The following is a 27672-nucleotide window of genomic DNA, read 5'->3' as shown; positions in this document are numbered from 1 at the left end:
CCAAGAGCGTGTTGGTGCCGACGCAATCGATAGATTACATAGGCATGACGTTGAACGCTGTGTCTTTCACGGCGCGTCTATCCGACGAGAGGATCCGCTCTTTTCAGTCGTGTCTGGCGTTGTTTCGGACGGGCAACAGGGTCCCGTTCCGAACCTGTCAGAGATTGGCGGGTCTCATGGCCTCTGCAATATCCGTTGTTCGGCTAGGCAGATTGTACATGAGACCATTTCAGAGGTGGATGCAGTCACTGGGTGTAAGACAACACCGTTGTCATCATCTTGTGAACGTGTCGGTGGGTTGCTTCGAGGCATTACGCCAGTGGAGAGGCGCTCAATTCCTCTCGGAAGGCGTGAGTATGGGGATGGTCGTATCCCGGAAAGTACTCACGACGGACGCCAGCCTGTCTGGGTGGGGTGCCACCCACGAAGGCAGGACGGCCAGGGGGGTATGGAGTGGCAGCATCAGGTCTGCCCACATAAATTACCTGGAGCTGATGGCGGTAATGTTGGCGTTACAACATTTCGAACGTTTCATCAGCGGTTCCCATGTCCTGGTCAGGACGGACAACACAACAACGATGTGCTATATCAACAAGCAGGGGGGCCTACGGTCCACCAAACTGCATGCGCTAGCACACAGACTGACGTTATGGTGCGACGAGCACCTTCTTTCAGTCAGAGCCTCCCACGTTCCGGGACTCCAGAACACGGGAGCGGATCTGTTGTCCAGGGGCCGATACCTCTATGCGGCTTGGTCACTGCACAAAACAGTGGCCAGACAGTTGTGGGAGAGGTTCGGCGAGCCACGAATGGATCTGTTTGCGTCGGAAGAGAACAGCAAGTGTCCTCTGTTCTTCTCCATAGCAGGGACGGCTCCGCTAGGTTTGGATGCCTTGGCGCATCGCTGGCCCCAGGGCCTACTTTATGCGTTTCCCCCGTTGTCTCTCATCCTTCCCACGCTGGAGAGGGTGAGGACACAGCGCCTGTCAGTAATCCTGGTGGCCCCAGGATGGGGCTCTTGGAGGTCAGACATAGTCCCTCTCCTGTACGGTCGGCCCTGGCAGCTTCCGTTGCGCAGGGACCTATTGACCCAGGCGGGAGGCGAGATATTCCACCCACGGCCGGAAGATCTAGACCTCTGGGCTTGGCCCGTGAGAGGTTGAATCTTGGCGCGGAGGGTCTTCCCCAGAGCGTCATCGACACTATTCAGTGTGCGAGGGCGCAGTCGACCAGGGATGCTTATGATATGAGGTGGCGGTTGTTTGAAGACTGGTGTTCACCGGCTCAAGTTGTGCCATTTCAAGCACCAGTAAGGGTCGTTCTGTCGTTCCTCCAGGATCTCTTGGACAAAGGCAGGGCCTTTAGTACTGTCAAGGTGTATCTGGCTGCTATCTCAGCCTGCCACATCGGGTTTGAGGACAAGACGGTGGGCCAGCTCCCGCTGGTGCGCCAGTTCATGAAGGGGGCTAGCCACCTTCATCCGGTGACCAAGTCTCTGGTCCCCTCGTGGGACCTTGCTTTGGTTTTGGACTCTCTGTCCCGGCCACCGTTTGAGCCCTTGGAGGGTTTGAGTATGAAGCTATTGTCGCTGAAGACAGCGTTGTTATTAGCTTTGGTGACCGCTAAAAGGGTCAGTGATATCCATGCTTTGTCCACAAGTGCGGAATGCATGAGGTTCAATGGGGATGCAAGGGTGGTCATTAAGACCAATCCGGCATTTTTACCTAAGAACCGCCTAGCTGCCCCGGTTCCGGTGGACTTGGCGGCGTTCTGTCCGCCCCCCTTTGCCTCTGAGGAGGATAGGAGGAGGCATAACCTCTGTCCGATAAGGGCATTGAGGTTGTATTTGGACAGGACTAAGGTGTCGAGGAAGACTACACAACTGTTTGTCTCCTGGGATCCCAAGACTGTGGGACTGCCTATCTCAAAGGTTAGGCTTTCCCAGTGGATCGTGGAGGCTATAGAGCGGGCCTACTCTGGTAGGGATATGGTGCCTCCCGTAGGGTTGAGAGCACATTCCACGAGAGGTATGGCATCATCCTGGGCCCTCTGTAGGGGGGTCTCTGTTCAGGATGTTTGTTCCGCTGCAAGTTGGGCGTCGTCTTCCACCTTTGCCACCTTCTATAGACTGGATGTGACAGCAGCGCCAGTGGCGCATGCGGTCCTGGGCGTGGCCTCCAGTTAGGTGGAGAGACTTGGTCCCCCGCGGGGGACGTTGGTCTTCTCCAGGGCGTTAAGACGGTTGTTCTGTCGGCCCCTCTTAGGCACATTTGCAGACTTAGGTCTGATTGGCCTTCCCGTTGGGGTACAGTAGTCCTGTTGAGGGACGTACTGTGGTCCTTTGCTCACAGATAAAGGTACGGGCCCTAGGGGTCCAGACTTCGTGATGACAATAAGGGAGTTAATGAAGTCTCCCATAGTGAGCAGCCTTGCGAAGCCAATTAATAGAACTAGGGGTTACGTATGTAACCTAGGTTCTATAATGGCGAGCAAGGCTGCTCACCAAGATTCCCTTCTTGATTGCTTGAGAAGAGAACAATTGTTATCGAATGGAGACGTAGACGCTGAGGCACGCTTATAAGGTGCACCCGGCGGGCGGGGTCTTCAACGTCATCACGTCTAAAGTCCCAGCCTAAAAGTCTGTGAGTTTATTTGTAGTGCTTCTGTGTTTACGCCAGGGGGCGTCAACTCCCATAGTGAGCAGCCTTGCTCGCCATTATAGAACCTAGGTTACATACGTAACCCCTAGTTCTTAGTCATAGACCTGTAATATAAGGGTCCATTTGGTTCTTAGTCATAGACCTGTAATATAAGGGTCCATTTGGTTCTTAGTCATAGACCTGTAATATAAGGGTCCATTTGGTTCTTAGTCATAGACCTGTAATATAAGGGTCCATTTGGTTCTTAGTCATAGACCTGTAATATAAGGGTCCATTTGGTTCTTAGTCATAGACCTGTAATATAAGGGTCCATTTGGTTCTTAGCAACAGGTCTCACTGTGACGCTGAAAATGTCAGTAGATCAGATATCATCTGTATGTATGAAATATTGACAAATACTAAAATCAAAGACATTTCATCTAAAAAACTAAATTATTTCTCTCTCTCTCTGTCTCTCTGTCTGTCTCTCTCTCTGTCTCTCTCTCCCTGGTCCAATCAGGCCTCGTCAGATCAGCACACGCCCGTGACCGGCGCGCTCATCCACCAATCAGGGCGGGACCAAGGAGAGCTCGGCCAATCAGGGCAGCGGAGGAGGGGGCGGGACCAAGGAGAGCTCGCCGCCTGCGATGGGCCGCGCCAGACGGAGGAGGAGGAGATTGGCAGCCCGAGCGTCCAATCGGAGGAAGAGCTGTTTCAGCTGTCGCAGTCGTCGTCCGACTTTGACATCCCGCCCACGCCCGAGTCCCAGGCTCCGCCCATAGAGGAACTGGCAAAGATCTACAGGAAGTTGGCGTCCGGAGAGGAAGTGGTCGTTGGGAGAGGAAGTCGGGGTTCGGCGCAGTGACGGATCGACCCCTCCCTCGATGGCGCTGGCGCTTCACCCAATCAAAAGGAACAGGCTATAGTTCCACACATTGGAACTATCCCATTGAGACAAAGCGGGTTGCCTATGGGCTATAGTTCCACACATTGGAACTATCCCATTGAGACAAAGCGGGGCGCTATGGGCTATAGTTCCAAACATTGGAACTATCCCATTGAGACAAAGCGAGGCGCTATGGGCTATAGTTCCAAACATTGGAACTATCCCATTGAGACAAAGCGGGGCGCTATGGGCTATAGTTCCAAACATTGGAACTATCCCATTGAGATAGAATGAGCACTTCCTCATTCCATTGTTACAATGGGAGTAAACGCTAGTGTCCCCACTCTCATACTAGATCACGCTGCCCCGCGCACACACGCGCGCGTTTGCGCTTTTTTTTCGCGTCTGCGTGTCCAGTGAATGAACGCGCATGCGTTATACACGCTCAGCGCACTGCCGCGCTACCGCGCACGAGGCCACACCTCCCCTCCACCTTTTTTTTCCTCCCACAGAGTGGTTCAGTAACTGTTGGACGACCAAAAACACTAGCGGTGGTTCCTGTGTTGCGTTACACTGAAATCAGTGACCTAGTATTCACACACACACACACACACACACACACACACACACACACACATTCACACGCCGATGGTGGAGGAAACCATGCAAGGCACCAACCAGCACATCAGGAGCAATCAGGGGTTCAGTGTCTTGCTCAAGGACACTTCCTCTTCCACACTAACTCTGGGGGAGCCCACAGGGATCGTAACCGGGAGCCTCACGGTTCCCAAGCCGTCGCCACTCTACCTCCTGAGTCCTGAGCCACTGCATGGCGCCCTTTGTTTCTGTAAAGAAGAGTTCTTCGTTTAAGAGTGTTTCTGTAAAGAAGAGTTCTTTGTTTAAGAGTGTTTTAGTAAAAAATGGTTCTTTGTTTACGAGTGTTTTAGTAAAAAATTGTTCTTTGTTTAAGAGTGTTTCAGTAAAGAAGGGTTCTTTATTGTCTCCACCAGGCCTAGTATGTTTTGCACTCCGTCCGTCTGTGTGTGTGTGTGTGTGTGTGTGTGTGTGTGTGTGTGTGTGTGTGTGTGTGTGTGTGTGTGTGTGTGTGTGTGTGTGTGTGTGTGTGTGTGTGTGTGTGTGTGTGTGTCCGTGTCCGGCCGTCTGTGTACAGCTAATCTCCGGTACCGTTAACCCGGTTGATGCCAAATTTTGCCTGTTATAGCGCCACCAGGATGCCGACTTTTGTAAAACACATTTTTTGACAGAAAAGTCCAAATTCTGTCCAATAATCCCACAAATCGGTACACACCATCGCTATAGTATGTAGATCGGCTAGCTGAACTATTTTAAAATGTTTTAAAATATTAATGTTAATATTAATTAACTTAATGAAATTAAATATAAATGTATGTTTTAGTGCCCACTCTTCCTAGGTCTGGAGTCTGGACTAGAGACTGTCACGGGAGTGGATTCACTCCTCTCCTGTCCCACTCCCACAGAAAAAATCCCATCCTGTCCCACTCCTGTAGAATGACTCCTGATCCCAATGAAGAATGAGTAGACAATACATGTGTGTGTGTGTGTGTGTGTGTGTGTGTGTGTGTGTGTGTGTGTGTGTGTGTGTGTGTGTGTGTGTGTGTGTGTGTGTGTGTGTGTGTGTGTGTGTGTGTGTGTGTGTGTGTGTGTGTGTGTGTGTATATATATATATATATATATATATATATATATATATATATATATATATATACAGTATATATATATATATAATGTGTGACATACCACACCTGTGGCCCATCAACCATCAGTCCCAATCACCGTCACCGATCAGGTGACATTGACACAAGTGTCATAATGTACAAGTCTCAAAATATATTCATTGCACAAGATATACAAAATCCATATACAATATATTCATAAATGTCCCAAAACATTTACAGACATTGTAACCATACACAGAGAACTCAGGCTGATCAGGCCATATATACTGCTACCTAAGAGGCGCCTCTTGTCTACTCTAAATGCAAGTAAAAAGTAGGGACAATACAATACCTTATTTAAAAAACAGGAGAGTCAATTACAAATATGTACCAGAAAACAACCAGGATGAGACCTATCGAAGAGAAGATGCAGTGTAGATCACATGACCCTGGATGTCCATGGAAATGAGAACACGCGTCCATTTTCATCCATGGGCATGTAAAACACAGACTCAGGCTGGCTGGGTCTGAGCATAGATATATAGATAGATAGATATATTATAGCAGTGACTGACTGAGACATCGAGCGTGCGTCTGCAACTGGTTGTGGCCCCCATCAAGTGACCTTTTAACCAATGCATCCCTCGCCCCAAGTTGAGTTCGACACCCCTGATATAGGCTATTAGGGGGGCGGTGGGCAATACTTGTTTTTTCTTTGAGGTCCTCAACTGACTGGAATAGTCATTTCATCCATGGAGATGTGTAATGTCTGAAAGCCTGTCTTGTCTTCCATTCTATCAGCACCTACAACCACCTCCCCCAGGCCCCAGCACACACCACACACGCACACAGTCAGACAGACAGAGAGACACACGCACACGCTTGCACACACACACACACACACACACACACACACACACACACACACATTGGCGGCCCATCTCCTGTGCACTTGCATGCATGGTTGTGGTCAGTGGCAGTGCACCATTCTGTCTTTGTGCTTGAGCGCAACAACGCCTCCATCTGGTTTACTTTTGCCACTACAGCAGAAGAGACGGGTCAGAGGTAGCCTGGTTAATAAACCAGACCGAATCAGCCGTTGGCAAAAAAAAAATTGCGATATTAGTCTGGTTTATTAACCAGGCTAGGTCAGAGGCAGGCAGCACACAGCATGGAAAATGGCAGTTTTTTGTTTTATATAGTTAACTATGTATTTGGTACGTAGTGTGTGGAACTTTGGTTTGGGGCTTAAAAAATATCCGTCCTTGGTTCTATTTTAATTCCCTCTTTTGTTCTATTTTCGTCCCTTTTGTTTTTTGTTTTGTTTTTTTGCATTGTGAAGTGGGCATGCTTGACACAATGCTCTCTATCAATAGGCCTATAACCTCTTAAATAGTTGTGTATAAAATAAACTGTTATAACTTCTTTTTAAAATAAAACATTAAATGTTGCATAGTTGTTTGTTTGTTGTTTTGTTGGTGAGAGAGAGAGAGAGAGAATATATTCCAGTCCAGTTGATGGCGGTAATGCACGTAAATAAGACTTCATCTTCTACCCTGTGATTGGTTCCGTTCTATCCATCCAATGAGGAGCAGGTAATTTAAACAGTGGGGCCGGGCTCCCTCAGATCAGCTGTAGCCTCGGTCCCAGGCTTACTTATCTGGCTCTGCTGTGTGATCAGCTGTACGGATCAGCTGTGTGTCCACTGTCCAGTGGTTTTGGTTTGTTTGGGGTAAGTGTTTTTAATTCTCTCCAATTCCTTACTAGTATGACGTGACCTGTCCAACCGCAACACTTCATGTAATAATGTTTCGGTAAACAACGTGGTTAATGTGTTTTTATGAGTGAACAACAAATCCAGTCGCCTGCGAACATTGATTTGTTTACGACTACGAGACATTAGCGTTAACATTAACAAGTTAACATTAGCGTCTACATACAGTACGTAGGTATACTACCATACATCTTGGCAACTGTCCTATCCTCGTTGGCTGCCTTGAATAATCTTTTTAAACTAGCTCAAACATTTAGACTCGTCTAAAAAAAGAACTCTACGAGAGTAATTGTTTGGGCTAGTTTTAAACGTATATTTTCGGGTAGACACTAGACAGTAGTTTGACAACAGCTTTGGCTGTTGGCTTAGCTGCTAAATGGATAGCCCTGTTTACGGCAACTTTCTTCCGGGTCACTTTAGTTTTGTCCACATTACCCCGATTGTTTTTTTTTGTCGATTCTGATATACAGAATCGAGTTTTGCTTAGTACCAGACAGTCCAATGGGATCGCTTTTCTGAAATATTTTATTTTTCAATGAAAGGGAATTGTTAGCTCTGGAATGGTATATAGCCTTTCCAAAAGGAGTTCAGCTAGGGAATTGTAAAAGCTATATTTCGATGATGCATTTTCGCAAAACCACTGTTCAAACCATGGCCCTTTTCTCCACTCTAGCTGTGGCTTAGCCCTGAAACATGACTCGTGAAGTACGAGCCTCATGTGAACCATAATGTGGCTGCTCAAATGAAATGCAAATTCTACACGCATGTAGGCTAAATAAAGGCCTGTGTCGACTGAGCTGTCATAATTTAGTGTAGATTTTCTTTTAGCAAAATTGTAAATCAGTTCCAAAACTTTGTAATTTTAAAACTGCAATATTTGCAAGATGGGGAAAGCCCTTGTAAAACAGTCTACAAATGTTCAGGGTTTTGTGTTGATTCTATTGCTAACTATTGCTAACATTTGCTATTTATACTTATACACCATGTATTTAAGGTACAATAACTCAGTGAGAAGACTACCGTTTTAACTTGAGAGGTGGACAAGGATCAAGACGACTATACAAATGTAGCCTAGTTAAATGTACTCACTCTTGTGTTGATCTAAACCACTTTCTTTTCTATAAAGAAACAGTATTTTATTTGCGAGTAATCTTTTGAATCTACATTCACAGGTGGAAATAAGAAGCCAAGTCTTTGTCTGAAAGAAGGAAGCAAGAATGGCTGAAAACAATTCTCCTCCACACTGTGGTGAGCCTAACCCACTCAGTGGGGCCTTCGGCTCCTCTACCCCAGCTCAGTATAACAGCAATGGTGGAGTCAAATCAACATCATGGCCCCGCTGTTTGCTTCCTGATCTCACCCCAGTTTCAAAATTCTTGCATTCAAAACGGAGAGTTCTGACTGATGTCAATAGCCCTGAGGTCGTTCTGATAAAAGATGAGATTTTTCCAGAATTCTCATTTGATACTTCCACCGTAGACAAAAGCTTCAATCAAGATGGCACATTACCAGAGCCGATTGGTTCATGCTACGATCTCGAGAACAGTAGCATGTCTTCAGTGGACACAATGGGGAACACAACAGAGGATTCAGTAAAGCTCACTAACCAGACAACTACTGACCCTATAAACGACTCATTTGATTGCCACCCACCTGGCCCCTCAAAGTCTAATGTGACGCCTGATGCAGACCCTACTGGCAAAATGGTTGCTTTGAATAAGACTTTGGATGCTGAAGCTGACCCTGCTGAACTGGCAATCTCTGAAGCGGAGCCTTGCAGCAATACCATTGAATCAAAGTGTAATGTGACGGCTGATGCAGACCCTACTAGCAAAATGGTTGCTCTGACTAAGACTTTGGATGCTGAAGCTGACCCTGCTGAACTGGCAGTCTCTGAAGCAGAGTCTTGCAGCAATACCATTGAATCTGCTTCTGCACTTAGCACAAATTATTTGCTTGAAAGCCATACGAGTGTTAACCAACTTAACCCCCAAAACACCTTCGATGTGGACTGTTCCAATCTCGAGTTGAATCACCAGACCACTACTGGCTCTATGAGAGTTGACCCAGACCCACATAACACCTTCGATATGACAGGCTCAACCAATCTCTCCAACCACCAGACCACTACTGGCCCTATGAGAGTTGACCCACATAACACCATCGATATGGAAGGCTCAACCAATCTCTCCAACCACCTGACCACTACTAGCCCTATGAGAGTTGACCCAGACCCACATAACACCTTCGATATGACAGGCTCAACCAATCTCTCCAACCACCAGACCACTACTGGCCCTATGAGAGTTGACCCACATAACACCATCGATATGGAAGGCTCAACCAATCTCTCCAACCACCAGACCACTACTAGCCTGATTAGTGTTGACCAACAGAATACCTTTGACGTTGACAGCCCTGAAAACAAGACCTTTGATGTCCAAATACCTATTCCCTCAAGGTGTACTAAAAATACAACTGTTGACGCAGATGCGGTCTCTGAAGATGAGCCAGTAGTGGTGGTCTCTGAAGAGCAGCCTGTAGTCTCTGAAGAGCAGCCTGTAGTCTCTGAAGAGCAGCCTGTAGTCTCTGAAGAGCAGCCTGTAGTCTCTGAAGAGCAGCCTGTAGTCTCTGAAGAGCAGCCTGTAGTCTCTGAAGATCAGCCTGTAGTCTCTGAAGATCAGCCTGTAGTCTCTGAAGATCAGCCTGTAGTCTCTGAAGAGCAGCCTGTAGTCTCTGAAGATCAGCCTGTAGTCTCTGAAGATCAGCCTGTAGTCTCTGAAGATCAGCCTGTAGTCTCTGAAGATCAGCCTGTAGTCTCTGAAGATCAGCCTGTAGTCTCTGAAGATCAGCCTGTAGTCTCTGAAGAGCAGCCTGTAGTCTCTGAAGAGCAGCCTGTAGTCTCTGAAGAGCAGCCTGTAGTCTCTGAAGAGCAGCCTGTAGTCTCTGAAGAGCAGCCTGTAGTCTCTGAAGAGCAGCCTGTAGTCTCTGAAGAGCAGCCTGTAGTGGCAGTCTCTGAAGTTCAGCCTGTAGTGGCAGTCTCTGAAGTTCAGCCTGTAGTGGCAGTCTCTGAAGTTCAGCCTGTAGTGGCAGTCTCTGAAGTTCAGCCTGTAGTGGCAGTCTCTGAAGATGAGCCTGTTGTAAGGGCAGTCTCTGAAGATGAGCCTGTTGTAGGGGCAGTCTCTGAAGATGAGCCTGTTGTAAGGGCAGTCTCTGCCACGTCCTCTGGTTCAGCTTCAGTTACTGGACCTGGTAACAGTAAAGACTATTCACAGACGAGCACTTTAAGTATGTCAGAATCCTATGACAGCCCGGTTGTGAATTTCGCACCTGGAGTGAGCAAACTGGACGACACTTTAGAATTGAGGGAACACGCCCAATTCACATCGACGCCCATGCCTCACCGCTACGCAGCTGAAAAAGTAGAGGAGAACCCCACTGTGGTTCCACGAAGACTTTATCCGTCACAGTCACAGTTTGTTCCCGCAACAAACTCTGTAGAGTCACACTCACAGTTTGTTCCCGCAACAAACTCTGTAGCGTCACAGTTTGTTCCCCCAACAAACCTTGTGAGTGACCGGAAGACCTTCAAGAACCCGACTGACCCCAGAGTTAAACACCTGCTGCCTCCTTCATTGCTGCCACCTGCTGCCTCATTGATTCCTGGTTCAAAGAAATCTTCTGGCCTACCGATGATGAGGAGGGCCCAAGCAGGACCAGGACATACTGCTGCTCTCCCCAAGGAGGTACGAGTGGAATGTTTAATCTCCTTAAAAAAAAACATATATATATATATATAAAATGTTAGACACTTATTTTAGTTCAGATCCAGTAGAACTAAGAAAAGTCATTTTGTTTGATGCACTTGTAACGCTTTGTCAGCTTGTAGATCTGCTATTTTTAGCATGCAACCAAAATCTGCCATTGTGAATCATATTAATATTAGGCTATATGATCAAGGTTTGCCAAAAATGTATTAAGTCAATTGTACATTTGGTCGACTAAACTTTTCCAGATGACTAAATTAATTTTATTCAAGACTGGCTAAATCAATATTTTCTGTCTAAATGAACAGTTAATAACGTACACACACCTGGCCCAGCAACTTATTTTTTTTCTCTCTTTAACTCCGACTCTCAGGCCACTGGAATCCCCAGGTCTGTCACTGAGGTCAAAGGAATCCCCAAGGCCATGCTAACGCGTAGCGCAGATACAGGTAACTATTCACTTGAATTCTGTGCTATTTCGTATGCAGTAGTTATAGTTACTATACTGTAGATTTTCCCATGGACAGTCAAATGGAAAATTCAGTGTCTTCACACTTATTATTTTGCTTCAGCTTGATGTCATGATGTTTAGAATAAGATGCTAGCTTTACATGGTATCCAAGTTTCTTTGAAATACGAAATCATTCTTTTTGCACTTTACTGTACTTCTTGACCGTTTACCCCGTCGACTAGGGTTCATGCCAGTTATTCTGACTTTGCCGTGTAAGTCTCTACAAAATGCCTAAATTGTAGTTGATCCATCTCTTCTGTCTTCCCAATTGCTCCTGCTTTAGGAGCCACGCTACCTGCTGCCGGGCTAAGGAAACGTCAGGGCGCTGGTCTACCTTTAGCCACTCAGAGAGCTGGGCCAGCTCTCAGACCCCCCATGACAAGAGGATTGGCAGCAAAAGTATCTGGGGAACCAACAGGTACACAATATCCAAAACAAATGGCATCTAAGAATTTTTTACACAGAACTGTCATGTTATGGATTGTTGGGGGGGAAAAAGGGAATATCCGCACTCTTGTGCGGATAAACCAGCGTTTCCTAGTTTGAAACACTGAGGAAGGCCTGCGTGCCGAAATGCGTTCGTTTCTCTAGGTGGACTGCTGCTGCATGTGTTTCATGAAATGATAATAGACACTGTATGGTATTGACTGCTTGCTTCTTGTCTTTGTAGAGAAGCTGCATACTGAGAATATATCAACTGGTCAGTGATAACACTGACTAGTTGTGAAATAATGTCTTGTTGAAATTCCCACGGCATATTCTTAGTTATTTAAAAGGTGAATTATACGGTCTGTGGTGTCGCTTTTTCTTGTGGTTTCTAAATCCAGCGCATTTGCTTTTCTCCATCGAAAGTTCACACAAATGCAGCCCCTGCCGTCCCTTTATTGAAGATTGGCCCGTCACCAAAAAGGAGGAACTTGAGGAGTGGGGGAGACTCAAGTGGAGAGGCTGCTTTGTTGGCAAAAAGGAAGATGGGTAAATAAAGTCTCTTTAAAAGTCCCTTAAAAAAATTCCTGGGTTCGATTCCCGCTCGGGACGCTGTGGGTGCTGGCGGCGTGTTTCCTCCTCCGCGTCATCAGTGCCCATACCCGAAGGCGGGGTTGGCGAAAGGGCCTTTCTGTGTGGAGTTTGCATGTTCTCCCTGTGTCCCCTAGGGTAGGTACCCTCACAAAAAACATGCAGTAATCCTGGTCACTAAACTGCCTCCCCCTGGCCAGCCGGGGCGCCTGATGGAGGGTAAAGGAACTGGTTGGTATAATGTGTTCCTTCCACGCGCTACGTCCAACCAGGGGAAACTCCCCCCTGTCAGGTGTAAAGGAGGAACTTGGACACTCAGGCATGAAGGAAGCATGAGTTCAAGACCGTTGCTCTCCCCTTGTCCCCCATATATGGGGACTAGGTTGGTGGAGGGTGTGTAGAGCCCAGGATCACATTAGATGATTGACACAGGGGTGAAAAATGGGTTACAAAATCGTGGGATAAAAAATATAGTAAAAAAAGTCCCTTAAATGGTTCCATTCTGGTATAGGTTGATTTATTTTTGCCACCTAATGTGTCAAGAATCTTAGTGATTCTATTATAGCTAGCTGTAACCACTAAAACCCTATATACTTTGTTCACCTGGATCCACCTAATGTTCTATTTATTTTGGTTGGATGCCTCGATCACATTTTTTCCACTCCCGATCAGATGCCAATCAACCATCAAAACCAATTCAATATCTATCTGTGATCGCAGCACCTCTGATTTTGGTCCTCTTGTGGCTCTAAATTAAATCTGACAATAGCTGAGCTACAAGTTACGTTTTTCAGAATCCAATCTGACTTTACTTATAGAACACATTTAAAAACGACTGACGAGTGCTTTACAGAAAATGTCGAGACACAAGCGTACAGAATAAGCAGCTTAACCCTACTTCATTTCTCTCCCTGTGATTTCAGATGTTCAGGTGCCATCCTGTAGTGCTGCAGGTCCTTCCCAGACAGGTAGGAGGTGCTGGAAGTCTGATCTTGGTGTCATCAAAACTCATCTATTACAGCTTATTTTGTAACTGGGAAGTAATGATATCAGTGACAATATGTGGTGTCATTGGTGGTGCAATGAATTGGCATAATCCAGTGCATTTGCTTTTTTCTTTTTTTTTTTTCTCCCCCTTGCCTTCAGTTAAGACTGGCCAATCGCAAACCCTGAAGAGGCCTGGCAGTAGACAGGCTTTCCTCGGAGCCAAACAGAAAAAAATGGGTAAATAAAGGGTTTGTTTAAAGTCTCAAATTACAGTAGTAGCGTCCAGGTCCTGCCCACCACTGCAGAGACTGTTAAAGGCAAGCACTTGTGTTGATTAGAACCCCAAACACTAGACGGTATGCGCATGCTTAAAGTGAATGGCATATCGAGTGGCAAAGCAACATGCAAAGTGAGTTTAACATTGTTTAATGCAATCAGATAGGATGTTTCTGTTTGAATGCAAGGCCAGAAAGTAGTTTCTTTTTTTTTTTTTTTTTGCCAGTCGGTAGGCATTCCTGCATAACTTCCGGGTTTGATGTCACATGCATACCCTCTATTGGCTGTCATATTTGTTTTTGTGTGAATCCCTGACTGTCTAATATCTAAAGAAAAGGGTTGACATTTTAACTCTAATCAACTGATCAATATTCTTCTGTTTCAAAATGTTTCTATTGAGTGGCAAGCAGCATGGTATGAACCCAGATCATTTGCTATACTACTTTGGTAGTTTGGTTTAATTGTTTTTAGCTGCATCTAGTCCTAATGTGACTGGCATTTTAATTCCAAATACTGTAGTCTATGCTAGTCGTCGGAGTGATTTGTATGCATTTTTATTTCTCACACACAGTTTGTTGGCTGTGCAGGTATGCCCATGTGACACTACCAGTGTGCTCTGTTCTGGGCATGACTAATTGTTGGCACGTCCTACACGTTAGTTGGCTTTCTTTCAATCATTGTCAGCCTTTTCAGTGCTTTTCATTTTCAAATGTGTATATATATCTGTTGTGTAATTTTCTTTTTTGCAACAGTTTGGGAAGTCTCTAGCAGCAAATAATGAAAGCCCAAACCTTAAAAAGAGAAACAAAACCTACAGTACAAATGAAGTGTTTGCTTACACATTTTACAGTTAGAAATTTGCCATTTCCCTGCAGAAGTCCTTTATTGACACCTTTCAATCTAGATGGACTCATCCATGTGTCATAAATGTATTTGCAGACTGTGCCAACTGTGCCGAGTCACAAAAACAACTGGAAGAGGCACAGAAACGACTGGAAGAGGCACTGCAAGAAATCAAGAGGCTTCAAGGTATGATTTGTAAATCGGGAGTTTATTAATCCAGTGAGTTGCAAGCCATTGCTTTAAAGCACAATGGCATTGACTTCCCATTGTAAACGGAGCCAGATGTCTCCAATTGGACAAATTACTTCATGACACAAATTACTTCATGACATGATAACCACACAACCTAAACTTCTATTTCGATTCTGTTTACTTAATAGTTACATGATAGCAGAATGACAGGCTTCATTTAAAAAGAGTACTTGACTTGTCTAGCAATAACACACACCATGCAGACTTTTCATTCATGGAGATTTTTTGTTTCTCATTGCTAAGCCAAATTTGAGCCCTGAAAGGCTCTTGAAACTACACTTATCTCTGACACAGATGTAGCCTAATTAGAATTACTAGATCTGTACAAAGTCATTATAATTCATAGGCATGATGTATATGGTTATATCCTCTGACCAGTCCATCCAACAATACATCTTAGGTTTGCACTGGTATTTGGGAATTAAATAAAATGTATTAATATAACATGGCAGCGTTTACTTCCCTTAACTCACCCATAACCAAATGGATTGTGTGATCTGACGCTTCAATTTACAATTTAGGCATTTAGCAGACGCTCTTAAACCAGAGCGATTTACATTAAGCAAGAACAAAAAAATCCAGTTAGTTCACCCTCCCCCCTAAAAGGACATATTTTCTATCAATTACACACCCCCATGAAGCCTTGACTTCATGGAAATTTGTCATATTGCTGAGTCAGATTATTGGTTTAGGATAGAATGTGGGGGGAAAAACGAATCCATGGATTCAAGGCTTCATGGGACGTGTAATTGATAGTAATTTTTGGGTGAACTACTTAAAATTGCCCTGGGAATTCACATCCAGGTGGCAGGTAGGCACTGCTTCATGTTAAATTATTTAATTAGTTGTTGTTTTTTCTCTCTCCTATCTTTCAGATTTGCTTCCCCCAAATGAAGATTGAAGACATTGAAGACACTTTCTCCCATATTTTATACCTAATTTTTGTTCAGATTTTAATTTATCCCATATTTTAATAAAGGACTTTTACTTTAGATTGCCTTGGATAGCTTTGTTTGAGTGCCACTTTATACTGAAATAGATGGTAAATGGGGATCATGTATATCATTAAAAAGGCAGACTCTCTTTTCTGATATTAGTGTGGCAGCAGCTGCAACAGTACTAGCTCCTACTAATGAGTAACTACACAGTACGGTGTGGAACTCTCTTAACCCACAATTATCCCACTGTTCAATGTCCCGTATCACTACAAAGCTATCTTTATATTATACAAAATCTGCCGAATTAAATGCAGTGGAGGGATTCTGCTCCTTTACATGACAAGTCATTTTGATGTAGTCTGGACAAGAACTACTGCCGAGTGTCTAATCGGAAGTACAAAGCTGTAGTTAGTTCTAGTAAACTGGACAATCCTGGATTTCCTATCCGATTGGACACATTCGGCAGTACATTCCCAGGCTTTATCGCCTCGTAAACTGGAGATAAAACTCAAATGAGGTTAATTGTTGTAATGTTCACAATGTGTGGTGGGTACATCCATGTTCCAACTCTGTGATAACTGAGAGACCTTTACATCCTGACAGCTAATACATGAGATATTGTTGTGGTTAGGTCCAGAGAAGTGTGCAGTAGAGATATTAAATGCCAACCACTCGTACATGCCACCTCAGAGCTGGGCCCTAGGGCATACACACAGTTGTTGGAGGGTTCCAACAACTTGTGATGCGTAAAAAGTATTGTCTCCGCTATAATTGCCATGTTATTGTATACATTCCTCAAAACATAGGTTTTCTGAAAAAACCTATGTTTATATCAGTGGTTCTCAAACTATTTCATGTCAAGGACTATTTACATTTTACAAATGTATTTATTTGTCAAAACAAAGGTACAATATTTTTCATTTCTATCAGTGTTAAGGTAAATATCAACATTAAAACGGGCCAAATCGACATTGAAAAAGGCAAAAAGTCCACCAGACACTAGAGTCTCACTCTTGACATTTTCTGAAATATGGCAGCCCTGTATACCCTCAGACAGAGGATGCCAATTACAGAAATGGCCTGACATCATAATCTTCATTAAGACCTTTACGACCAAGAGTCTGCAAAGTGATGTGTATCCAAAAAAGCTCACGTTTTAACAGGATGTTGTGTTAATGTCACCCCCTCTATGTGGGGGTTGGATCAATTCAATCCCAGTATATGGAGACATTATGACCTGCTTTACAGACATGTAGGCTACAGCAGCTACAGGGCTATAGTGATAACGTTGTTGCGGATGGTGCTCCGGTGTTCGGATAGGCTATGCGTGTTTTTAAAGGTCTTGATGTTTTACCGATATAGGCAAGACCACACGGACACTTCAGCATATAGATCACATTGGCTGTAGAGCATGTAATGATACCTTTGATGTCATACTTCTTCCCCGTGTGTGGGTTTTTAAAAACAGGGTCAGTGTCAAATTGACACTAATGGTACCAACATCATGTTATCTCTCCTAATGGTACCAACATCAATACAGCATGGAACTGTGGATGAAATCTTATCCAAAGACAACAAAATATGCTTTAGTTTTGGTTCTGAGAGGCTAAATGTCATCAAATGGTGGTTCGTGGCTCAAATGATGAATACATAAATAATGGACATCTTCAATAATAACATTTCAATTTAAATAATATGAAAACTTTGAAAAGGTTTGAAAACCACTGATTTATATTTAAAGGACTATAGTTGCGCCAGTAGGTGGCGTGTGGTCAAATGCATGTCTGACAACAACCGCAGAAAATAGACGAGGAAGAAGAAGAGTGGAACGGAACCTTAGAACGGAACGCGCGGACCCACGGAGCCATTTGACCGACGGATCGGAAGCAGCGTGAGGTGACTAGTGGACTGTAGTCGTTCTGGTGAGTCGAGGATAAAAGAAACTACACTAGTTCTGTTTTTAATGCGACTTTAATAGTTTGCATGTTATATCATACATGTTTAACAATAACAACAACCTAAAGACTCTTTATTAGTGTCGTTTTTTTAGTGTAAATATAATAAATACCCTGATGGCGGGAGTCAGTGCTGCTGCGCATGCACTGTTTGTGTGTGCGTGTGTGTGTGTGTGTGTGTGTGCGTGTGTCTGTGCCTGTGTGTGTCTGTGCGCGTGTGTGCGCGTGTGTGCGTGCGCGCAACTGTGTGTCGTATCATGTGTTGGTGTTGCTACAATTATTTAAAAACTAGGATTCTCTAAATCAGCGGTGCCCAAAAGGTAGATCATGATCTATCATCTACCAGTAGATCACAAAGGCTGTGCAGGTTGATCACATGACATGCCCCTAAAGAATATTTAAAGAAGAAGAAAATATATATATTTTGTGCCACTTAAATTAAGGTGGCTTGATTCATTTACATCAAAAGGGCATGTGAGTTCAAACCCACACAAATTCAACATTTTAGTTTTAAGATGTTGATATTGATTTTGTATTCATATTTAGGGCCCCAAATCATACTCTAGAAAGCATGAGTTTTGACTGGGGAGTCATATTTTGACAGCCTTTCATAATTTCACCCCCTCCCTATCTAATTATTGGACAGTATTAGGATGTTGATATTCATTTTATATCCATCCTTAGGGCCCCAAATCACACCTTAGAAAGCCCCCCATTCCATATTTAAACTATTTTCAGCAATGGTATACATTTTATTTTCAGTGGGTAGATCTTGTTGATCTTGTCATTTTGAAGGTAGATCTCATGTCAAAAATGTGTGGGCACCCCTGCTCATAAATGAACCATGCTGCAGTGTTGTTTTCCTCGACTAAAACTAAGACTGACGAAAACTAAATGGAAACTAAATTAAAACGAAGCTATTATGACTAAAATAACTTAAGACTAAATATATTGACAACTTTACGTCAACAAATAAAACCTAGACTAGACTAGGGCGTTCCACACATTCGTATCACAATGTCGAGGTATTTAATCAGACCAGTGTAGTGTCCAGCGGAAACCTCGTATGAATCTGATCTCAGGTCAGAATGGGTTAACAGGTATTTCAACTCTCTGTGTCTTCCAGCTTCATCCAGATCTTCCGTCCAGAGCAGATATGTTCCGCAGAGCTTCCAGTCTGGTGAGATGTTTTACAAAACTACTTTTGATTTTCCTTTATAGCCGAGAGGGGGGAACTTTTATTTGTGTTTTTTCTATTCATTTGGTCATTAAGGTCCACAGAATGAGAGGTCTGCTCTGGTCATTAAGGTCCACAGAATTAGAGGTCTGCTCTGGTCATTAAGGTCCACAGAATGAGAGGTCTGCTCTGGTCATTAAGGTCCACAGAATGAGAGGCCTGCTCTGGTCATTAAGGTCCACAGAATGAGAGGTCTGCTCTGGTCATTAAGGTCCACAGAATGAGAGGCCTGCTCTGGTCTTTAAGGTCCACAGAATGAGAGGTCTGCTCTGGTCATTAAGGTCCACAGAATGAGAGGCCTGCTCTGGTCATTAAGGTCCACAGAGCAAAGTTTTTAACTCAAATCCCTGGAACAACATATTTTCAGATGGGGGTCGGCGGCCAATTACATACATTTTTGGGGGTCCTTGACATGGAATAGTGTGAGAACCACTGATATAGAAAGGTTATAGAGGTTTTTCAGAAAACTGTCAGGATTTAGAAGACATTTGTAGAATCACTTCTCAGGTCTAAATGGGTTAAGAACATGTACGATGCTGTGTTTTGGGTGCGTTTGATTAGTCTCAGTGGGATAAGAACATTTACCATGCTGTGTTTTGGGTGCGTTTGATTAGTCTCAGTGGGATAAGAACATTTACCATGCTGTGTTTTGGGTGCGTTTGATTAGTCTCAGTGGGATAAGAACATTTACCATGCTGTGTTTTGGGTGCGTTTGTTTCATCTCAGTGGGATGAGAACATTTACCATGCTGTGTTTTGGGTGCGTTTGATTAGTCTCAGTGGGATAAGAACATTTACCATGCTGTGTTTTGGGTGTGTTTGTTTCATCTCAGTGGGATGAGAACATTTACCATGTTGTGTTTTGGGTGCGTTTGTTTCGTCCTCAGGTGTTTGGTCAGGCGGTCAGACACGCAAGCCTGGACAGCGGCAACTTTGTCCTGGAGAGATGTGAGTAGAGCTGTGTGTGTGTGTGTGTGCGCAAGCGTCTATCTCAGCCCTAAATCGTAACCTCTCTCTCTCTCTCTCTCTCTCTCTCTCTCTTTCTCTCTCTCTCTCCCCCCCACCCCCCCCCCCCCCCCCCCCCCCCCCCCAGCCCTGAATAAGGTGCAGCTGTTGGGGCGAGTGGGGCAGGATCCCGTCATGAGGCAGATGGATGGGCGGAACCCCGTCACCATCTTCTCCATGGCCACCAATGAGATGTGGCGTGCCTCCGGCTCCGAACCCCAGGACGGTTCCACCGGAGGGCCCGGTAAGATCCCGGTGCTGAGGGGGATACGATTTGGTCTACAATTCCATGCTGCATTGATGAGTGTTGTTTTCGTCGACTAAAACTAAAACGAAAAATGTTCGTCGACTGCCTTTTTCCACTGACGAAAACTAAACAGAAACTACCGGTACATGAAACCTAAGCTATGATGACTAAAACAAAGACTAAATATACTGACAATTTCGTCAACAAATAAAAACTAGACTAAAATGTTAGGAAGTGACTAGTGGACAATAGACAAAGTGGAAAATAGCCGATCTACAAGTGTAAAATCAGTCATTACGATGGCATTAAGGCCCCCCAAAATACATTTTAGTCGACTAAATCAACGTGGAACCGTCTCAAGGACCACTGGTTTTACCCATTCTGGACGGGAACCCCTTTCGTCCTGTGTTCTCAGGGTGTTGACGTGCGTTGTGTTTTTGTCCCCCCCTGCAGGTGAGATGAGTCAGAAGACCACCTGGCATCGAGTGTCCGTCTTCAAGCCTGGCCTGAGAGACCTGGCGTACAGCTACATCAAGAAGGGGTTAATAGTGCACACACCACGCTTGCCTGGTCTTCAACGAACCAGAATTCTCACACGTCTCCCCCCTTCTCCTCTCCCTCCATTGGCTCCCGGTCGCTGCCCCTTCTCCTCGCCCTCCATTGGCTCCCGGTCGCTGCCCCTCCCCCTTCTCCTCTCCCTCCATTGGCTCCCGGTCGCTGCCTCTCCCCCTTCTCCTCTCCCTCCATTGGCTCCACTGAGTGGCAAAAAACCCCTACTTTCTGGCCTTGACAGCCCATACATCCACACAGAAACGTCCTATCTGATTGACAGCCCCATACATCCACACAGAAAAGTCCTATCTGATTGACAGCCCCATACATCCACACAGAAAAGTCCTATCTGATTGACAGCCCCATACATCCACACAGAAAAGTCCTATCTGATTGACAGCCCCATACATCCACACAGAAAAGTCCTATCTGATTGACAGCCCCATACATCCACACAGAAAAGTCCTATCTGATTGACAGCCCCATACATCCACACAGAAAAGTCCTATCTGATTGACAGCCCCTACATCCAAACAGAAAAGTCCTATCTGATTGACAGCCCCATACATCCACACAGAAAAGTCCTATCTGATTGACAGCCCATACATCCACGCAGAAAAGTCCTATCTGATTGACAGCCCATACATCGAAACAGAAAAGTCCTATCTGATTGACAGCCCATACATCGAAACAGAAAAGTCCTATCTGATTGACAACCCCATACATCCACACAGAAAAGTCCAGGGTCCCTGGAACAACATATTTTCAGATGGGCGTCAGCGACCAAATTCAGATAATTCTGGGGGTCTTTCTTTCACATGAAAAAGGTTGAGCACCACTGACATAGAAACATTTTGTAGAATCAAGTTCAGGTCGAAATGGATTCAGAGCGTCTGATAAATGCCTACAGTGTAAACTGTAAAGTATCCTCTGGGTTTTCATTGAATCTCACAGAGCCAGGATTCTATGTTAACCCATTTTTGGCGGGAACCCCTTTTGGTGTTTTACAGCATTGTTATACTTTAGCTATTGCTATTGGCAAATAGATCTACAAGCTCAAAGCGCGGCACAGAGTGCCGTGCTATGAGCTTGTAGGTCTGCTATTTTTGAAAAATCGTGAAAATGTGCCTCATAACTTTGAATATATTACAGAGTGAATATTTGAACTCAAATCTTTGCTTCTGGGGGGGAGGTCCCTGGAACAACATATTTTCAGATGGGGGTCGGTGGAGCCATATTACATATATTTTTTGGGGGTCCTTGACATGAAATATTGAGCACCACTGATGTAGAAACATGAGGTTTTTCAGAAAACTGTCATGATTTAGAAGACGTATTTTAAATACATGTATAATGTATTAATAATCATGGTGTGTTGGTGTTGTCACAGAGCCAGGATTCTAGTGGAAGGGAAGCTGGACTATGGAGAATATGTGGACAAGAACCAAGTGAGGAGACAAGCTACCACCATCATAGCAGGTACTGGAACCACACTACTGCAACCACACTATTACTGCGACCACACTTTTACACCCACACTACCACCATCATAAGTTCAAGTTTATTGGTCATTTAAAATACACACACCTTATACAATGTATTCAGGGTTTTCTTTTTTTTTTGACCAAAAGGGAGTGTTTGGCAGAAGCCTCAGCTTATAGTGCCAGCCCTTTTAATATTCAAAATAGCTATAAAAAGGATGAAGATACAACAAAACTAAAAACAGAAAAACATAACAAAACAAAAACAAGAAAAAACAAAAAACAAAACATACAAACAAAATAACGGGTACTTTCTGAAAACTGATTTAGAAAACATTTGTAGATTCTACAAATGTCTTCTAAATCCTGACAGTTTTCAGAAAAAAAGCCATGTTTCTATGTCATGTCGTTCTCAAAGATTTGAGTTTAAAACGTTGGCTCTGAAAATAATATATATTCAAAGATTAGCTTGTAGATCTGCTATTTTGTCAACAGCTAAAGTATAACATAATGCTTAAAACACCAAAAGGGGTTCCCGTCCTGAATGGGCTAGTCTAGGGACCTCTCCATGGTTTTGACCAAAAGGGCATACTTCTGTCTTCATTTCTGACTTCAACAAGCCTCTCGTTTGGAATATTAACGCTTCTAGAGATACTTTAGCCTCTCGTTTGGAATATTAACGCTTCTAGAGAGACTTTAGACTTTATTTTGAAAGATGCTGGTTGTGTTAAGACTCTAAATCCTGACAGTTTTCTGAAATACTTCATGTTTCTGTATCAGTGGTGCTCAATATTTCACATCAATATGTTCCCTGAAAATATGTTGTTTCAGGGAACCCCCCCCCCCCCCCCGGAAGCAAAGAGTTGAGTTAAAAACTTTCGCTCTGAAAGAATATATGTTCAAAGATTTGCGCCACATTTTCACGGTTTTTCAAAAATGGCAGATGCCTCGCTACGAGCATGTACATTTTTCAATAGCTAATAATAATCCGTGTGGGCTGTGACTAATACAATATTCAATCAATCAATTGAGCAATAAATCAAGAAAATCAATCAATCATTTCTCTCCCAGATAACATCATCTTTCTGAGTGACAACGAACGTGACCGAGCCTCCTAGACACCGGGACGACAGGCTGTCGCCACGGCAACAACAGAGCCTTTCAGACACCGGGAAGGAAGACCATCACCGCGACAACAGAACCTGAAGGACCTTTCAGACACCGGACCATCTCCACGACAACGGAGCCTAACGGAGCCTTCTAGACACCGGGACGACATCTTCCGTTCTTCTGATTGGTCGAAAGACTCTAACTCTGAGAGTACACATGGACCTGTAAGGGTCCATTTAGCTCCAAGTTGTTAATTATGGGAAAACATGTAGTTTATTTCATTTTTTTTCATCTCCTGAACATATTTTGGACGCGGTAGTTTTCCCAAGCCGACAGCAGATTGTTTTCAATGCGGGAAAACAGTTTTGGTCGAACACTGGAGGGATGTTCTGTAATTAGCAGGTTGTTTGTCGGGTTATGACGGATAAATTACCCTGGTGGTTCTTTGACTATAGAGCGTCGCAGCCCCGTTCATTTTCCTCATATAGTCTTTTCAAAAAGTATTTATTTAAAGACGTTTACGCCGCGGACAAAGACAACTCGAGTTGTGACAAATCATGACAACAAACAATGTTTTTGGGGCCGATCAAATAATTAGAAAGAAGAAGAAAAAGGGCAGGTTACAACACTTTTTGTGTTGTTTTCGGCCCCAAAACATTGTGCTTATTGTCATTATTTGTCACAACTCGAGTTGTCTTCGTCCGCAGCGTATAAACGTCTTTAAATAAATGCTTTTTGAAAAGTCTACGAGGGGAAAATTAACGGGAATATTGTGGGTTGCGTCCCTAGCTGTGCGCTGTGCTCAAAACCTCTTCCCACCCAGTTGCTCAAACCAAATTGAAACCACGCGAATATAAATGAGTATATGCACACGGCTTGTAGCTTGTCGATCTGCTATTTTTCAATAGCTAAATTATAATATGATGTTTAACCCATTTTGAGCGGGAACGTCTGTGTGAGGGAACGTCGGGAATGTCATCAACATCTCCAGAAAGATCAGTTGCCGGCGTCTCCCCGCTCTTCACATCGTCTTCCTCCGTCCCGTCCCTGTATTCGTCCTCGTCGTCTTTGTCAAACAGGTCGTCCAAGTCGTCTTCCGTCTCCTGAGCGGCGGGACGGCGCTCCTCTCCTCCGGCGTCCTCAGACTCCGTTAGCAGTGCGGTCAATATGTCCAGGTCGTCCTCGCCTGGAGACACAACGTCACATGATCTGAATCACTGCTCCGTACAATCAATATTAGATAACAACTTTTGGTGTTTTAAACATTGTTATAATTTAGCTATTTTAGCGCGCCACTCGGTGGCGCGCTATGAGCTTGTAGATCTGCTATTTTTGAAATATCATTAAAATGTGCCTCAAATCTTTCAAAACTTTAACCCAGAATGGGTTGAACCAAATTTAAATGGCTTCAAATGCCTTAAGAGAGTGGTCGCTGGTTCAGGACATTGTGTGTGTGTGCGTGCGTGCGTGCCTTTTTTTGTTAGTTTTTTCTCATGTCAGACTACAGAACTACTGCTATGTTTTTGTCAACGTTTTATCTACGTCAAACCTAGATATCTTTAGCTCCATTCTGGAGGAAATCACAGATCTACAAATTGACACTAATTAGCCCTGTGGACCCCCATTACGATATTTAGCTGGGGACCCCCTGGAACTCCCTCAAGGACCCCTGGGGGTCCCCGGACCCCACTTTGGGAACCACTGCTTTAGACTACTAAAAAAACGTTAACTTTTAGACCAATTATAACCCATCTTCAGACGGCCGTTTGGCCTATTTTTCTTTATTTTCTCGTGGAGAAAAACATCCTCCTACATTTAGTGACAGTCTATGGTTTATTTCATGTTTTCATCTCTCGGACGGTTCTGTAGAGAGAGTAGGAATATTTTTTACATAATAGTTGAGCTGTTTCTATAAAGATCCATATTATTGTCTCCTTTCCTAGTAATACATCTTGTTTTCCTTGTACTTCTATACATAGTAATACATCTTGTTTTCCTTTTTACGCATCTTGTACTCATGCATATATATATATATATAATACATAGTTATTTCATTGTAACTCATACATAAGAATACAAGTTCTTATTTGTTTTCCACACATGGCTTTTTCTTTGAATTGAACTTCACTAGTATTGACTCATGTTGTCCACACGGGGGCGGCAAAAGACCACTGAATTTGAAGAAAAACGGTTGAAGGCAGAGGGGACCCAGCTAGAGAGTTGGTAACAATTCGATCTTTTAACTGTAAAATTAAACCAATTCGACCGGCACTCAAGAGTAAAATGATTGTTAAACATCCGCATTACATTAATTAATGTACAAGAAGTCTACACAATTAGAGAATGTAGAAGAATTGTTTTGATCAAAGTTTGCCTGTTATCATCTAATGGTTTTATGGTACCAACATCAGTACAGCAAAACATTCTTTAGTTTTGGGTCTGAGAGGCAAAATGTCATCAACACTAATGTCATCGTGAAATCCCTAAAATGATTCCAGGCGGTGCCCAGATTATCTTAATGTGCAACATTGTTTTCTGTAGCACATCATTAATTATTATGCTTTTACCCTAGGCCTACAGTTAAAGTAAAAACAGAAAGGATTCTATAAGTACATCTTCCACCAGAATTTTGAGTACAGAACATTATCTGTAATAGTTTAGTTTTGACTGAATCTCTGTCTGTCTGTTTAATGTATCTATCTAATGTCTGACTGCCTGCCTGCCTGCCTGCCTGTCTGTCTGTCTGTGACTGTCTGTCTGTCTGTCTGTGGAAAGGGGGCGGGGCTTTAGTCACAGGAGCAGGAGGTATTCTTGGCCTTACGCGATTGGTCGCGAGACGTGAGTGACTGAGAACTCTTCGATTGGCCGCGACCCGCCTCGACGCCTCCCGATTGGCCCGACGCCGCTGCCACTCAGACAATAGTCCCGTTCTGATTGGCTGAGCCAGAGGGGAGCTTTTTGACTTTTTTGCCCTGACCTTTTTTAAATGTATCCATTCTGATTCTGCATACTGTGAAATAATGTTCAATCAATCAAAGTCATTTCTCAGTGTCATCAGAATTATGTCAATTATATGATTTATCTGCAATCCATACGAAATAATTATGCGAATAACGCATATTTAATACATAATACATAAATAATACATAAATTCAGTCTCTCCTTCTAATGTGTAAAAACTAAAAACAACACAAATTATGGACCTCTGAGAGGGTGTGTAAATGTAACCCTCAGACAGGATTTTGTGTGTGTGTGTGTGTGTGTGTGTGTGTGTGTGTGTGTGTGTGTGTGTGTGTGTGTGTGTGTGTGTGTGTGTGTGTGTGTGTGTGTGTGTGTGTGTGTGTGTGTGTGTGTGCGCGCGCGCGTGTGCGTGTGTGTGTGTGTGTGTGTATGTGTGTGCGTGTTTAAACTCTAGGGTACAAATTGAACCTATAATAAATAGCAAAGGGTCAATTTTGTACCCACTCTGACGGTGTTGCCATGTCTGCTCCTTATAAGCGAACTCAGGCTTGTTTTGTTCCCACTCTCCCTGACATTATGTTTGGTAGTTTGTGGATTTCTTCTGGCATTTGGACTATCTTCATATAATTGGTTAATCAAAAATAAAATGGCACCATTTCCCCCCCTACTCAGTCTGTGTCTCATAGGAGGACTGTGGGCAGTTCAGAAACCAGTCTGTGTCTCATAGGAGGGCTGTGGGAAGTTCAGAAAAGTCTGTGTCTCATAGGAGGGCTGTGGGCGGTTCAGAAACCAGTCTGTGTCTCATAGGAGGGCTGTGGGCAGTTCAGAAACCAGTCTGTGTCTCATAGGAGGGCTGTGGGCAGTTCAGAAACCAGTCTGTGTCTCATAGGAGGGCTGTGGGCAGTTCAGAAACCAGTCTGTGTCTCATAGGAGGGCTGTGGGCAGTTCAGAAACCAGTCTGTGGGCAGTTCAGAAACCAGTCTGTGTCTCATAGGAGGGCTGTGGGCAGTTCAGAAACCAGTCTGTGTCTCATAGGAGGGCTGTGGGCAGTTCAGAAACCAGTCTGTGGGCAGTTCAGAAACCAGTCTGTGTCTCATAGGAGGACTGTGGGCAGTTCAGAAACCAGTCTGTGGGCAGTTCAGAAACCTGTCCACCAGTGACATCATCGATGGGGAATCCAAGCTAATAGAAACTGCAGGCTTTCTAGTCCTGAAAAGTTGCAATGCGAAAATGAAAGCCATCGTTCTCACGATAAGAAAAATCTAAATATATATATTTTAAATATATTGTTTAAAAAAAATCTGCCTAACGATGATGTCACTGGTGGACGGGTTTCTGAACTGCCCACAGCCCTCCTATGATCGAGGCACAAAAAGTGCTACTTTATAGTTTCTCTCCCAGCATGTGGCAACCCCCGTCCGTCCGTCCCCCCCCTCCCTCCCTCCCTCCCTCCCCAGCCCCGCCCCCTCCCCTCAGCCCCGCCCCCTCCTCCTGCATTCCAAGCAGTCTAGCTTTTTCTCATCAGAGGAAAAAAAAAA

General features: G+C 44.2%; 3 protein-coding genes and 1 long non-coding RNA gene across 4 annotated transcripts in view; all 4 read left to right on the top strand.

The window, feature by feature from the left end:
- The window catches only part of dclre1c (DNA cross-link repair 1C, PSO2 homolog), a 34636-nt gene extending 31015 nt beyond the window's left edge, over nt 1-3621 (top strand). Inside the window, exon 19 of the mRNA XM_083758201.1 lies at nt 3160-3621. Coding sequence (XP_083614327.1) covers nt 3160-3504 — 345 coding nt within the window. The 3' untranslated portion in view covers nt 3505-3621. The remainder of the gene's footprint in view (nt 1-3159) is intronic.
- Nucleotides 3622-5906: 2285 nt separating this feature from the next.
- LOC310853193 lies at nt 5907-6673 on the top strand. Its single transcript, XR_014568748.1, has 2 exons — nt 5907-6287; nt 6378-6673. It is a non-coding gene; the product is annotated as an uncharacterized lncRNA (long non-coding RNA).
- Nucleotides 6674-10286: 3613 nt separating this feature from the next.
- Nucleotides 10287-15629, top strand: LOC310853428 (uncharacterized protein; the record flags this gene model as incomplete). The annotated part of the gene is made up of 8 exons (XM_083757762.1): nt 10287-10742; nt 11137-11212; nt 11558-11692; nt 12127-12249; nt 13215-13259; nt 13438-13515; nt 14494-14583; nt 15525-15629. 8 exons carry the CDS (start codon nt 10287-10289, stop codon nt 15548-15550), a joined length of 1029 nt encoding a protein of 342 aa, XP_083613888.1. The 3' UTR covers nt 15551-15629.
- A 1870-nt stretch (nt 15630-17499) lies between these two features.
- Nucleotides 17500-25270, top strand: ssbp1 (single-stranded DNA binding protein 1). The gene is made up of 7 exons (XM_083794544.1): nt 17500-17510; nt 18668-18722; nt 19666-19726; nt 19872-20027; nt 20484-20571; nt 21973-22061; nt 23135-25270. Exons 2-7 carry the CDS (start codon nt 18699-18701, stop codon nt 23179-23181), a joined length of 465 nt encoding a protein of 154 aa, XP_083650670.1. The 5' UTR covers nt 17500-17510; nt 18668-18698; the 3' UTR covers nt 23182-25270.
- Nucleotides 25271-27672: the final 2402 nt, after the last annotated feature.

Source organism: Protomyctophum parallelum (assembly GCF_964188405.1).
Source record: "Protomyctophum parallelum genome assembly, chromosome: 22".
NCBI lineage: Eukaryota > Metazoa > Chordata > Actinopteri > Myctophiformes > Myctophidae > Protomyctophum > Protomyctophum parallelum.
The sequence above is the reverse complement of the archived record's forward strand: the minus strand, read 5'-3'. Positions and strand labels throughout refer to the sequence as shown.

Bases quoted from the DNA above. Each gene is read 5' to 3' on its own strand.
- ssbp1 (XM_083794544.1), top strand. From the start codon at position 18,699: ATGTTCCGCAGAGCTTCCAGTCTG. The intron at 19,727-19,871 runs GTGAGTAGAGCT...CCCCCCCCCCAG, and splicing joins CAACTTTGTCCTGGAGAGAT to CCCTGAATAAGGTGCAGCTG. The intron at 20,028-20,483 runs GTAAGATCCCGG...CCCCCCCTGCAG, and splicing joins CGGTTCCACCGGAGGGCCCG to GTGAGATGAGTCAGAAGACC.